The sequence below is a fragment of the Sciurus carolinensis genome, chromosome X, assembly GCF_902686445.1.
Source record: "Sciurus carolinensis chromosome X, mSciCar1.2, whole genome shotgun sequence".
Taxonomy (NCBI): Eukaryota; Metazoa; Chordata; class Mammalia; order Rodentia; family Sciuridae; genus Sciurus; species Sciurus carolinensis.
In genome coordinates, this window is record NC_062232.1 from 26,788,965 (window position 1) to 26,805,192 (window position 16,228).

Genomic DNA, 16,228 nt, shown 5'->3' on the forward strand with positions numbered 1-16,228 from the left:
TTTATACCCTCTAACAGAAATCTCCATAAGTCAAGGTTCTTTTTTAAATTTTTGCCATTTATTCTGAGAAATATAAAACAAATTATAAAGATAAAAAGACCAAAGATTATATGAACAATCTAAATTAAGCAGCCAATATTTTAATTTGAACTTTAAAAGTTTTCTAATAACTAAACATGCAGATAAAAAAAATGTACTAAGGATTATCCCATTTAACTAGTTTGTGTGCATGTGTGTGTGTGTGTGTGTGTGCATGTGTGTGTGCGAGTGAATATAACAAAATATTCCAGGGTTTACTGTTAGACATAAATCCTTTTTAGTCAGGATGATGCCTGAGTTTCAAATATGTAGTGATTTGATAACTAAATCATAGTCAGATAAATGCTCTGATATTTAGTCATTCATGTTTGTACCTACAAGCTCTTAGGCATGAGGAACCCACATATAACAAACACAAATCTTTTCCTCAGGAGCAAAGGAATGAGTTAGTAGCCTAGAAGTACCCCAGAAGTGACAACAGGGGATTTAACTGCTTGCATGGGATTATCTATCAATCAGTTTGTAATAAGAACTGATATCAGGAGCACCATATTCTGACCTTGGGTAGTTAGTATCTAGGGATTTTTTTTTGTGGTTTTGGGAATTGAACCCAGGATGTTCTACCTCTGAGATATATCCCCAGTTCTTTAAAAAAAAAATCCTTTTTAAGACAGGGTCTCACTAATTTTCTGAGTCTGGTCTTGAATTTACAATCTTCCTACCTTGGTCTCTCATGTTGTTGGGATTACAAATTTGTGCCACTACACATGGACTAGGGATGCTTTTCAACAATATTCTATAAGCAAGCACTAAAATAATGAATAGAAGTGTCTGGAGGAAGAAATACAGTGATGGTGTTTTTGCTGAGAATATTGTAAGAAGTGGGAACAAGTCATAGGCAAGACTTATTTGTGGAATCATAAGTAATTTTATGTTTAGAGAGAAGTGTTTGTGGTGGTGGGGAATAGCAGATAAAGAGGTAAGAGACAAAAGCAGATGGGCTGTTGTAAAGGCTCTTGTGTACTAGGGTCTTGGATTTCACTCAGCAGCTAAAAGACTGTCTAAAGGATTGTAAGCTAGAGGCACACAATCTGATGTGTTTTAGAGATATGACTGGAGTTGCATTTACAAGAATGGATTTATTTAAGATTAGATTAAAAGCAAGGAGACCATTCACATTTATCAACAAACATCCAGAGATTGCCTTTAGTTCTATGTATCTGTTTATAAAATTTGTTATATAAATGTATATTCATCTTTTGAAGTTATATAAATTAGATACTTATTGACAATAACAATGCAAGGAATAAAAATTATTCCCAATATATTGACCTTAAGCAATTAATATAATCCTGTTTTAATACCAACAATAAGTAACATGTAAAGTGGCATTATTTTACCTAATTTGCTTGTGGAAGACAGCTGGCAGTACATATGTTAAGCTGAGTGCCAAGCATAAGGTAGGCACTCAATAAATATTAGTTAAATAAATATTAGTTTGCCAGAATTACTTGACCCAGTACATTGTGTCCAGTTTAAATCACAAGTCAATCTCAGACACTGTCCAGTTACTACATCCACAGACTACTATAACTTCTAAAATGCCAGTTTTTCCTATAGAGACTTTTTAGTCATAAACAATCTGAAACACAATACCTTATAAAGATATATAGAACATAGCCTAAATCACCATGACATTTTGTTCAATAAGTGATGCATGTTCCCATATAATAGAAATGGATCACAGTCTAGTGGATTGCATTAAACCATCCTTTTTACCCTGAATGATGGTTTATTAATTTATAAGGCTTATTCCTTGATTAAGTCTGGAAATGATACACTGGGCTTCAGGACATGGAGGGTTTGTTAAAGGTTGATTACTGGCATTTAAAACACTTTTATTTTCCAATAATTATAGATTCATAGGAAGCTGAAAAAGTGTGCTGGGCTGGTCTGTGCAAACTTCAGCTTACCTTCCCCAATGCTGTCACCGTCTATAACTAATACAATGTCTGTAAGACCCAGAGTTGATTCAGATTTTACCAGATGTATCTGCATTCATTTGTGTGTCTCTTTGTGTATGTATGAATTCAATGACAATAAAACTTTGGTTTTATGTAATAAACAACACAACCAAAATATATAACAAGTTTACAATCAATGTACCGCTATATAGAACACCTCCTTCTCCACTCCTAACCCATGGCAACCAGCAATCTGTTTATAATATCTGTAATTTTATTACAATAATGCTCTATAAAAGGAATAGCAGTATATAACCCATTGCTATTTTTTTTCACTCAGCATTTAAGATCCATAGGAGTTGAAAATAGTGGGTATTAATTGTTCATTACTATTTATTATTGAGTAGTATTTCATGGTATGGATGTATCATAGTTTAAAAGTCATCCATTTTTGGATAGTAGAGTTGATTCCAATTTCTGATTATTACGTTCATGAACAGGATTTGAGTGAACATAAATTTCTATTTTTTAGGATATATACCCAAGAGCACAAGTCATATAACAATTGCATATTTTATTTTAGGAGCAACTCCCAAATTGTCTTCTAGAGTGACTGGAGCATTTTAAATTCCCACCAACCAGTAACATATGGGAAATTTATTTTACTGCATCCTTGTCAGCTTTTAGTATTGTCACCATTTTTTCTTTTGAACTTTAACCATTTTGATAGTTATATAGTGATAACTCATTGTATTTTTAATTTGCATTCTCTAATGGCTAAGTGATGTTGAACATCTTACTTGCCATCCTTATATATTCTTCAGTAATATGTTCTTTCAGGTATTTTCCTCATTTTCTAAGAGGAATTTTTTTGTTTTTAGTGTCTGGTTTTGAGTGAACTTTATGCATCTTATAGGTTAGTTCTTTGAGAGATCACAAAGAAAGATGAAACAAAAGACATGAGTTAAAAATAAAAACCATCAACCAAAATACTCTAGAGTTAAAGGGAATATGGGAAGTCAAAGAAGGTGCAAAAACCCAATGAATGAAAAGCAGAACCTCATTGTTCATTTAATATTTACATATGTTAAGCTTCAACTAGAACTAAAATAGTTCGTTGTCATGTGAAATATTCATAAAGTACAAATTATCATTATTATTTTATATGAGTATATGTAAATGGCTATAATGACATCCTCCATTAAAGTGTTAAGCACTAATTAACTTAGTCAAAATGTTGAGAAACCTTTGGTTCTGGGGAACCAATGATGAGCACAATGTGCAAGGATTCTTGGAACTTATCATATGCTTTGAGCAACAAGTATTAATTATTCACACACATACATATGGAATTCTAAAAGTGCTATCTGCTATTGAGGGATGTTATATAGTAAGAAAATTTCATCTAACAGGGAACTCTGATGTCTTGTAAATGGAAAATAGTGTTATCTAGGTGATAAAAAGAGAGGGGAAGCATAGGTTCTAGACAAATAGAAAAGTATGTGCAAAAGCCCTATAGTGGAAAGAAGCAAGGTCTATTTATGCAACAGTAAGTCAGTAAGGTAATAAATGAGGGAAAGCATGATGGAAGATCAGACAGGATAGGTAGGCAGTATCTAGGCCTTTTTTACTTAGTTTCTTTTTGTCTTGCTTTTCTAATAGCCAAGAGAATGTATTAAAGTGATTAAATTAATGATCATAACTCGAAATTGACTGAGTGAATAAATTTTAGAGAATGAATTAGAGGGAATGGGGAACAGGCAATTCCAAGCAGTCAGGAAGGAAATGGCTGCTGTATGCCTCATGAAAGAAACTAGATTGGGTAATAATAGAGGAGAAGAAAAAAAGTGAATGAAAAGATATTGGGGGATTAAATTCACATCAAATGCCAATGGTTTAGGCATAAGTAAGCATGGGAGATCAGAGTTTCAAGGATGAATTAGGTTATTGGCTTGTGAAACTAAATGAATGATAGTACCATTCAATGATAGAACAATGGGAAAGGATCAGATTTCATGGAGTGGTGGAAAGTTTCATTTTGAGCATTATTACGGTTTGGATATCTATTGTTCCCAAAAGCTCATATGTGACATAATACAAGAAAGTACAGGGGTGAAAAGATTAGACCTTGACAGTTGTAACACAATCGGTGGACTAATCCACTGATATGGATTAAATGGGTGGTTACTAGAGGAAGGTTAAGATGTGGCTGAAGGAGGTAGGTCACTGAGGGGATGTCTTTGAGACTTATATTTTGTTCCTGGTGAGTGGAACTTTCTCTCACTTCCAGACACCATGTTCTGAACTGCTTTCTTTCACCATAACATTCAACCATGGTGTTCTGCATCACCTCTGGTTCAGAGCTATGAAATCAGCCTACCATGGACTGAACCTCTTGAAACCATGAGCCAAAATAAACTTTACCTCCTCTACATTGTTCTTGCAAGGGCTTTTGATCACAGCAATGAAATACTGACAAAAGTAAGCATTTAGAGTAAAGGTGTCTTTGTCACATATGAATGCAAATATGAAAAAGGCAGTTGAAATTATAGTTCTGAAATTTACTGGGGAAAACTGAGTTAGAGGTAAACTTGGTCAGTTATCTGCATATAGGTATTAATAATGCTGTAGATGTGTGTATAATGACCAAGGAAGAGATTAGAGAATCATGCTAGGATTGACCCCTAAGAAATTGTAATATTTAAAGGTAGATAGATCAGTCTGCCATGCACCTGAATACCTCCCAAAACCAGAGAAACAAAGTGCACAGATCTCCAAGGAAGACAATATTCTTAAGAAGTGAGAATAGTCAATATTAATCACAGCTGCAAGTTCAAGAAAGATGAGGAAGAAATTTTGTCAATTGATTTTAGTGACATGAAGTTTTTCCCTTTGCTTGAAATCAGCAGGGTGAAGCAGGAATTGAAAGCATTAAACTTTCAGGAAAAAAAGGAAATCTTAATAATTACTCCAACTAATGTATGTAAAGAATAGAAAAATGGCAATCCCTATTTTATTTTTGTATTTTTATCATGATAGAAATTATAATTTCATTTTCTTAAAAAATTATCAAAAAAAGGAATCACTAATAGAGTTACCCCCATGTTTAATATTAAAATAATATGAGTAATAGAATCTTAAGGAATAGATAAAATAACATTAAATTAAAATGTTCAATTATACCTGGAGAATGGCATTTGGACATAATAAATTGTTTTCCTTTTATTTTCCTAACTGTGTTGTAGTGTTCTTTTATTTTCCAAATGGAATAATTGATTTAGCATTTTCCTAGTCATAATTTAAATGATTCTATAAATATGAGTAAAGACAAATACTTTCATATGTAAATCACTTAGTTTCTAGGTAATACATGTGTATGTTTGTGTGTATCATGGAATCAGAGAAATCTATGCACATACTAATACTGACATAAATGAGCTTAATTTGTTTCATTTACCACACTGCCATGAAGATTTTTTCCTAGAAAAGTAGTATTTGCATAATCTCAGTTTGTCTCTTATACTAGGGAAATCAAAGAAAGAGAGTTCAGAATAACTGATTTATATATATATATATATATATAAATATGATTCCCTTTTAAAAAAATCATATATCTTAGTGTCACTTATGGCAGTAAGTTAGAGCAAATAGCATTTGTTTATTTAATACTATAGAACAATACTATATTTGGTGGGATCATCATTCCATTGTTTGGAAATTAACATATTGCATCTCTGAAAATGTATCTTTAGCATGAGATTTTATTTCCACAGCTTATCCAAATATTAATGACTTCATAATTAAGAAAGAAAAATACATTTTAAATAACAGTTAAACTTTATATTATTCAAATTTTTAATTTACTAGTCAGTTACTGGATAATATTAACAACTGTATCATGGAAAACAGATGTGGCAATCAATAGGCTACTAGGAAATAAATCATTGGTGATTATTTCTGATGCCCCCTTACCTCCCACTCTCATCTATACATCTAGAATCATTCTGCTCTATTGTGCTGTTCAACTCTCATTTAATGTGTAGATACATGTATATACATGTCTCTTGGTGAGAATGAAATTGTTTATGAAGTCAAATAAAATCTCAATATTATTTCTGACCATAGAAATGGGAAAAAAAATGTCTATAGTGTTGTGTGGGATGCACACTGCTTAATGATGGGGGTGTCATGTGCTTCATAGCCTAATGCTCACTCTCTGTTTCTGGTGCACCCTAGAATTGTACATTATATACACAACATAAAATGCTGTCTATAATCAATGTGAATTAAAGATGAAAGAAAAATTAGTTTATGTGAAAAAACAAAAAATTATAGTAACTTAAATAAAATCCTATTTATGCAAAGTAGTACTCAAAATACTTGTTTTTATCACTATCATATTAATCTATGCAAATTATTTTTGTATAACATTACTAAACTATATTCATGTGGACCAAGTTCTCAGTTTTCTGTTCATGTAGCACAGTTTCCTGTGCATCACTGAAATAAAATCAAAAGGAAAAATTAGTGAGACCATAAGGAAGATATTATAGATATATAATAGATACTTAATAAACTGATTGGGACTGTAGTAGTTACTTCATTTGATGTTTTTCATACTTGTATGGTGAGAAGATTGAAGTAGGAATAACATTGTAAAGCAAGTTAACTATTTTAGCTATCATCACACACAGCTCCCTGTGGGTAACTGGAGCATAAATTTGGAGTTATTCAGGACATCTCAGTTTTTATCTAAGAAAACATACTGTGCCAAGGTTCATAGTAAAAAAGTAAGCAAACCAAAGCTCCTATAACTTTTTTAAAAGTACATTCTCAATGGAACATGTTTAGTTCTTTTGAGTAGATATTATGATTCTTGCCTTTTTGAAAAAAAAAAAATTCTATCCTTTTAAGATTCTCTCCAAACCTAAGAGGATGTGGCAACAAACGGGTTAAGGATCTTTAACCTTACTATCATTGTGTCACTTTTCAAATACTTACTCTACCACATATCAGCTGAGCTACCTTAAGCAAATAACTTAACCTCTCTGTACCTCTTTGTTTTCATCTGATGAATATAGAAGAATATATTCCCCTATCTCCTAGAGTTACATGGCAATTAACTGAGCTACATGTGATGCACTCAGAGAAGTGTCCAACACTTGGTACAAGCATGATAAATGGCACATATTATCACTGAAGATTAGGTAAACCTGGAATAGTGCTATGCACATACAAGGTAATATCAATAGCGATGTATGTAGGAAAAATCAATGCCTCATTAATCCTTGTCTTTGCATCACTGCCCCTTCCACTCATTCTATAATCCACAACTCCATATGCTCACACTCTAAGAACTACTTATAAAGATAAATTGTTCAATGAAACTTCCATAATCATATAATTCATAAGTATTCATTTATAGTTGATTTGTGCCACACTTTATAACTCTCTTGACATTTTATAGCAGTTGTATGCATACATATGTGTGTGTGTGTCTGTTCTGACTTACAGAATTGTAATCTCATAAAAGTCAGGGAGAACACAGCAGGTGTTCAAAAATGTTTAGTTAGAATCAAGTGAAAACATTACGGTAAAAAATTTGCTCAATATCTTATTAATATTCTATCTAGTCCTACTTCCCCAAAAGCTAACTGATAAGTACATTATACTCATCCATGACTAAATTTCAATTACTCAAATGCCTTCTACCTCTTCCATGTGATTCTGGTTTTATTTAAACTGAATTGTCAATGTTTTCTAAGTATTTTCACCATTTCTGCCGATTTAAGAATAATCAACTCTACTAATGGTTCTCAAGAATTTTTAGACGTTTCTCTAATAAGCATCTATATTAACTAAAACAGCATTAAATAAAGTGCAAAGTTACCTTGTCATATCTATGCAATTCTGTATTCTCTAAAGGATGATTTTTCATATTACTTAACAACTCTGACTGAGCAATTGAAATTCAGACTATGATAAATGTTTTACACTGAGGGCTCATTTCATTATACAGTAGTCAGTTGAAATGGGGTTTCCGAAGAAGGTATTTTTAGGAAGTGCAGAGTACAGGAAAAAGCGGAATACATTATGCAATTTAAATATTTATTGAAGCTTTTCTACTAAGGCAATATTTTGGTGATATCTCACTGAAATAGCAATTGGAAAAGGAAATTGGGGTAAATAGATGGCAGAGACTGTGGGAACCAAGACACCTGGTGCTGAAAGTAAGTTCCTCATTCACAAAGTCATTACATTGGAGATTGAAAGGAACAGCCCTCTTTACAGAAATATTATTTGCTTACAATTTTATCACTATGTAGATGTTTCTTAGATTCTTTCGAATGTTTTTGTCTTCCTAACTGAATTCTTGACTTCCTTTTCCTCACACTGTATGATTTTTCTAACTGGTCTCATCCATTCCATGGCTCACACATTTTAATCCCCCCAAATAATTTCATTTCTAGGCTGCAGATCCCCATAATAACAGTGCTCACACTCTCCATCAAAAAGCTTAGCATCTCCACCCCTAATCCTTTCCATCATTCCAGTTTCCCTTCCAATCGTCTCCTTGTAAATGGCACTATTATGCACCCAATTGTACACGTCATGGAAAATGCTGCATACAATTGAACACCAATTGCTACTGATTCTATCTCTTAGAAAAATCCTTACTGAACACATTTCTTTCATCTCCTGTGCCACCATTCTCGTCAAAACCACCTTCTTCGGCACTTGGAGAAGCTACCATAATAGCTTTAATTGGAAACCCTTCGTCAACCCTTAGCACTTCCTAATCCTTTCTTAATAAAACTGATATTGTTTAAAAACATGAATATGTTCACATCAGGGTTCTATCTAAAACTCATGAAAGGCTGTACATTGCTTGTATAAAGACAAAAATAATTCCCATGACCTTCAAGGCTCTAAACAATTGGACTCCAGCCCACACTTTGAGCCGCAGGCTTGTTTCACACTTTTCCATACACTAGTAAAGATGACTTTCTTTTATTTTTCCTTATATCAGTTTTCACTGCCACAAATGTCACCTCCTCTGAGTAGAACATTTTTGCTTTTGCTTTTGACTTGGACACCAATTCTCTAATTCCATTTTCTTCTTATCTTGACATTATTTTCTCAAGAATCTCTCCCCAATTTCTAAGACTAGCTTAGATTCCAATAGTATACATTCTTATAACAATGTGGCCTTTATAAGTTTCATCCCACATATGCAAATGAAATAATTTAAATAGTATGAACATAGCAATATACACATCCTCCCCTAAATGTTAATCTTCTTTGTTTAGAAGATTATCTCTGGAATACAGCATAGCCCCAGCACAAAATCGGCAATCAATATATATTAATTGCATGGATTAAATATATTAATGAATGGATGGATAACAAATCATCAGCTGTAGGTTCTTCTTTAAATAATGATCATCCAAAACCACACAATACAAACTTTATGAAGCTACTGCTTTTGATACTTTTATTTCTGGATTTATTTTGAGAGCAAATCTATTTCCAGACATTTAAAGTAAAACATTGCAAAGGCCGTAGGCTTGAGCAAAGTGAACCCTTTTGATAACATTTGGTGCTCTCTGACACAGCCCATTAGAGATGGGGTGTGTACACCTAATCCAAAGGAATCCTCCACTTCTCCAGCAGCTGTTCACATGGCTCTTGCCCTGCCCTTCAGCCTCTACTAAATCAGGATTCCTCAGCTGTCTGAGTTTCCCGTAAGCTCTTTAAGTTAACCACCTATGAGCCAACATTGTTTATGCTCTTTTAAGTATAATTTCCCTTTTCTTTCTCAGTTATGTGATAGCCATTGGGATTCATCATATGCACTGATTGTTTTTTCACTTTCCCAACTATTTTGATAATATTTTGTCTAATCAGTCATCAACTTAATTCTAACACTGCCTTTTTAAGCACCAACATAAAAAGCAAATTATTCAACTTTCATTCAATGAAAATACTTGCACACTTCTGATTCTGTGACTTTTTCTATTTTATTCCTTTAATACATCCCCACACAATTTCTAAGGCTAAAATCTGTACTTGTAAGAGAGTGTTGACTCCCTTGCCCTTTAAGTCAGCACTTAGGCTAAGGTAACGTTGCTACTGTAATCTGATAAAGGAGGAGGCAAGTTGTGTGCAAATAAAGATGAGTGCCAAGAATGGGCAAAAAGCTACTGATGTTTATGCCCTTTTATAGTCCTGATTCTGTGACAGTCTAAGCCACAACCAGAGTGGGAAAGGGGAGAGCAATTTCAAACAAAAGCTCAGGAGAAGGTAAAATCTTTAAAAAGGGTGACCCCTTTATTTGCCCATAATTCAGAAGCATTCAGAACACTATAATGCTAATTGTGCTCAGTTAATAATGGCCTTTTTACAAAGGCAAATTTTGGAAAAAAATATGTCTAAAAGTTGAAGATAAATTGGCAAAAGACTATGTGCAACTTCAGCATATGTGAATTCCTCATTGTACTCATATGATTTTAGTATTTATTTAACATAAACTAAAAGCATGAAAATTCAAACCTCTGATTTTTTGGAGCCTAGAAAATTATTTTCACCCTCTTTGAAACCCATTTAGCTCTCTACATCCTTCTTTTATCACATGGATAAATATTGGCTTGAATAATGAATGCAATTTAGTGTTCCTCCTATTCATCAGAGCCACCACCTTCTTCCACTAAAAATAGACAAAATATATAAACTGAAATGAAGTGATAATTAAAATAGAGGCAAAATTATTCTTCAGATTTTGTAAAACTTGAACAGAAGTACAATAACAGTATGTTATACTAGCCATAATATAAGCTAACTCTTATATTTGGCATAAAAATCAGTTTTAAACATTTTTTATTTATGAAAAATTAATTCTTTAAAATTATATGGATTCAAAATATTGAATTAAGAAATCAGGAGGAGTCATTTAAGAATAACAGAAATAACAGCCTCAACTTTTTGTCAGTGTACCAAATAAATGACAGTTTCATTCCTGCTACAGGATAACTGTTGATTCTCCCTCACTTTCCATTAGTGAAGAATGGTGTGCATAATTATAGAGTGAAAGTGAGGCATTGAGGCAGAAGGCAAAAGATAATAAAGGAGGAAGAGGAAAAAAATGATTTCTAAATTCAATCCTGACTGCTAGGGACACTTGTTTTCTCAGGGCTTAATATTATCTACACTATGCAAAGCCAAATTTCAAGATTGTCGGAATCCAGAAAATCATTGTTTGTGCACCTTCCCAGATATTTTGAATGAATTGTATCAGCTTAAAACACTTAAAATGGTAGGCTTCCAGAAATTCTGATATCCCTTTTTAAATAGAAAAGTAACTGATATTTGTGAATCACTTCTATGCAAAGTATAGTTTCAAGATTAACAGGTAAAATAATTTAAAAGAAAAACTTTAAGTGCTTAAAATGGCAGCCTTAGTGAAAGAAGAGAGCTATGAGGGAGTACTGCCCTTTGATTTTTTCAATGTGGATGAGATGGTGTTTGTGTTTCCATGAGATGGACATTCTTTTAAGCTTGAGACACAAGGATCATTTCCTTTCCTTATCCTCATCTGTCTTCCATCAGAATTCATGGCAGAGAAATTTTGGATTACTTCAAAATACTGGAGACAATACGTTTGTTGTAGTTTTTAGTTTGTTTTGCTATATTCAGGGAATTAATAATGAATGAGGAAAGAGAAAGACTATATACCCTCAGTATTAAAGTGTTTTAGAATCTTTGGTTTATGACATCACATTTACTATTATAATATTCTGCAGCATAAAAGGAAAAGGAACTTTCACTCCAAAAATTCAGAAAAAAGTAAACCAAATTATTTTACCCATTAATCTTAAAACTATACTTTGCTTAGAAGTGATTCACAAATATAAATTATTCTATTTAAAAGGGTATCAGAATTTCTGGAAGACACATTAACTTCTAATATTAAGTAGAGGGAGACTGAAATTTTATAGTCTTTAGGAATGATTCTATGTGTGATACAAGTAGTCAAATCCCTCCAAAGTTGACAAAATAATAATCATACACTATGTTATTGCCTATTTAACTATGGCATTGCCATTTTAACTTTCATATTTGTATTAAAATAGAGTTTGAAACTCCAAAGATGTTTCAATATTTTATATTGTGAAACTCCAAGGGAGTTTCACTAACAGATGTATAAATGGGGAAAAAGTGAAGACCACAAAATGTTTATTTGTTTGCTTATGTGTTTTTAAAGATCAGTATGCTGCACAGAACATGCTACCCCAAAAGAAATATTTTCATGAAACTCTGCTATGGAACTTGGTCATATTTAATAAAAAAGTCTTACTTCCCGTACTCCAATCCATGACCTTCCCAACAAAACTTTTCAATATGAATGTACTGCCTTGATAACAGAACACAAACCTCCTAGGACTAGAGCAGGACTTTGTGCAATAGAAAACCATTGCCTCTCTCTGAATCCAATCAAAACTTGAGTGTACTGTATAAAAATAAACCAAGGTCATCATTATTCCTTGTCATTGTGATTTGGCTTGCCTTCAAATTACATACCCTGTATATCTGAAATAACTGCACCGCCTCCATTAACTGAGTTTGACATCACTTTAATCAATGTATCTTTTTAGAATGAAAGGCAGAAATGTCAAATTCCTACCATTATAAATTCTCTTAACTCTCTAATCTGCATTAAATAAAAGCCTGTCTTTGAGAAATAATATATGCTTTAAATAAATATAACTAGCATCAATTTTATTTTAAAATGTAACTAGGACAAGATTCAACCATAACAAATCTCTCTAAACAGAGGTGATATCCCATGAAACTCTTAAAGCTTCACTTACCTGGATCCCTCCCAAGGCCTATCTTATTTTCTATTCAATATTTTAATTTTATTTTTCTTAAAAGAGCTCCCCCAATATATAATCTTAGTCCCCATAAATCCTGAGTTTTCATGGTTTGTTATGTTTTACTGCTTGGAGAATATTTTTAAGTCTTATTTATCGATTCCTTACAAAATAATGTGTTTAAAATAGAAAATAAAAATAAGCATAAAAATTATTTCTTAGGAAAGATTAATTTCTAATTAATTTTAGTTAGTATCTCTTTGAAAACTAAGTACTCTGGGGTTTAAATGTGCATGTATATGGATATCTAAATATATATGCACACATATTACCACACAACAATACTATGTTTCTTGTATTTGCAATGAAATAAAGAATAATTTGAGAAAAATATGATAAAACATGCTTAATGAGTTAGGGAAATATTAGAGTTGAAGTTGAAAAGAGAAGATTTTGGAAATGATGTTTTGCTCAATAGATATATTCATAATAAGATCAAGTATAAAATTTTAAAATCACCTGAATTTTCCAAGACAAGGAAGATTTTAATCTGTTATTAAACCACAAAAGTGGTTAGGTATATGACGATTTGTTTTACACAGCAAATGACTTGGTCTATAAAAATTTCAAATGAGTAACAGAGGACTGAAGAAGAAGCTGTACTAGTACAATTTTTTTTTCAGTATTGTATAGCTGGAATAGTGTCAAGTACTACCTTTTTTGTAAGTAACTTAAATTTGCACAAAATACTTTTGAATTCTTTTTTGAAAGAGTAATATCTACATGACATACTCTAATGTATTTTCTATAACATGCCATATTACATAAAAATCTTCTTATTGAATTAAAAAGTATATCATCAATTTGGAACTTCAATCTCTTTTTCATAGTTGACATGCCTTCTGCAAATGAAATTCTAATAGATGGTTCTGTTAGGCCTCATGATGGTTTGCATCTTTTAAAAAAATCCCAATGAACTATCTATTTGCAGTTAATTATTTGAGTAATTCTAAAAGTAAATTATATACATGTTAATAGAATGATCTCTTTTAAATGGTAAAAAAATTAAGTTAAATAACAGTCAAATGTACTGTTTTAAGTTTTTTGAACTAATACAATTTTAAAAACTGTATTCAAATGTCAAAAACCCAACTAATATTATCTTGTTCAATAGTAAAACTTGATGTATAATATAACCTTGAGAATATCTTCCTTTTGTCTTAAACCTATTGTCAAGTTACATAAGCGTTACTTGATGATTTTAAAATGCACTAGTAAAGTCCTACAGGGCATGTCCCAAAAAGGTTAGCTTTCTTCAAACTTTAAGAATTTAAAATCTTACTTGAATATCTATGACAAAGGAGTGTAAAGTTGCCTTATTTCATAAGAGAATTTCATCTTTGAGATTCTTTCAGAATTTCTGTAAACTAATAAATGATTCTAATGTTGTAGAATTAATCATCACCAGTAATTAATTTTGATAGTATTTAAAAATTAATAATATGAAAGGAACAAATACCAAATGAAAATGTGTATGTGTATGTGAGTGGTATACTGTAAAGGATCTCTCTCTATCTATATAGCTTTATAATGGTAGTTATGGAATAGTTTTTCAATTAGAAAGCAATACTGATGCTTACTAAAGATATTTGTGAAGAAAATAATAAAAGTAAATGTTATACTATGGGATCTATTATCTAATGTGAATAAATGGACAATGTTAACTTATTTACAGAAATTTTTTATGAGTTTGTTTTGACTATTTTTCTAGAATTTGTGAAGCATTACTTATTTGGAGAGGTTTATTTATTTCATTCTTAATTATAGGCATTGTCCTCATGTCTATTTTAGAATAACTATAATCCACAAGTCAGAAATAGGGGAAAAAGTATAATCTCCTTCATCCTTCTCTTTGGGACACACTGTTCTCATCATGTATTATTTTTATATACTTCTATTATTGTTGTGTTACTTGAGTAATTCTAAAAGTAAATTACATTCAATTATTCATTAGTCATTATGGCTTTCTTGAAAATAAACAAATGAGTTGCATTTTTATATAAAAGTCTAACTATAAAGCTTTACTGAAATGCTAGGTCATGACGAACATGAAATACCATGGTGACTTTACTGAAAAATATGATTTGAAGTCTCTCAAGTTTTATGTTACTTCCTAAACAAAAAACTATCAGGTTATTTGGCAGCACAGATCAAATAATTATTTAAGGAATTCTTATGATAAATGACAGGCACAGATCACATAATTATTTAAGGAATTCTTATGATAAGTGACAGAAAAGAACATTAAGATACTGAATATAACATGAAAAAGGAACTTGGAAATTAAATCTTTATCAATATTTTACATTTGTCATTTATCCATCACAATTTATTTTCTTTTTAATTTCCCCCCCATGATATGCCAAATACATTTTTTTTTCTAACCTTTAGGTTTCCATGTCATTCCCATTCACCAATTAGTTTACTGAGAATGTCAGGTCATTACCATTCATGTAACCATTACTAAATATAGAAGTATCAATCAAAATAATAATCCAGATCCACAAACTACTTTAGAGCAATCAAAATAGTCTGTTACATACACTCAAAGCTAGTTATGCATATTCTATTCCTTTAGTGGTTTCTTAAACAAGAAAGATTTGTTTATTCTATTGCAAAGATAATAACTCAACTCTACCTAATTTCTATTGAGGTTTTCCCAGTGAGAAACATATACACCTGAATACATATATAAACATATAATATAAAGTAAATGGAAGATAACATTTATGCTTATTCACAAACTGGTATAATAATTTAAAACCATTCTGCCTAATCAGTGAACTTGTCACAAACTAAACTTATGCCAAAATTAAAGATATTTAAAAATTATTTTGTACTTACAACAGTCCTCTACTTCTTCCCACCAAAGCATTTGGAAAAAAAAGTATATGTCAAGGCAGCGGTACAAATCTTGGTAAAAATTTCTCCCAACTTTATTGCTCTAGTAGGCTTAGGAACGATGAGAAACCAATAAACTTCAGCAGCCTTGAAAAAAAATAACACTTCAGTTTTTCCTATTTGCTTTTCTATGAAAGCTATTGCCTCCAAGATCTGAGTCCTGTAGGGGAAAAGTGAGTGATCCCAACACTGAGTGAGTCAACATAGTAACTGATGCCAGGATTTTGTAGAGGCCTCTGGATATTTCAAATTCCAGGACCTGCGCACAAGTAAGTGACCCGCCTTTTCTCTCAAGTTGGTTTCCCATAATAGGACTGCCCATGGACACTACATATAAGGTTGTGCTTCCAGCATGGCAAGCCCTGCAAATTTCAAATAATGCTCAACTCTGTT

The 16,228-nt window shown here is 31.9% G+C and overlaps 1 protein-coding gene across 4 annotated transcripts in view; it reads right to left on the bottom strand.

Moving 5' to 3' along the window:
• Window positions 1-16,014, bottom strand: part of Dmd (dystrophin) — a 2,099,091-nt gene extending 2,083,077 nt beyond the window's left edge. For all 4 annotated transcript variants that reach the window (XM_047536255.1, XM_047536256.1, XM_047536254.1 and 1 more), the window contains exon 1: window positions 15,779-16,014. In XM_047536255.1, coding sequence (XP_047392211.1) covers window positions 15,779-15,809 — 31 coding nt within the window. In that variant the 5' untranslated portion in view covers window positions 15,810-16,014. The remainder of the gene's footprint in view (window positions 1-15,778) is intronic.
• Window positions 16,015-16,228: the final 214 nt, after the last annotated feature.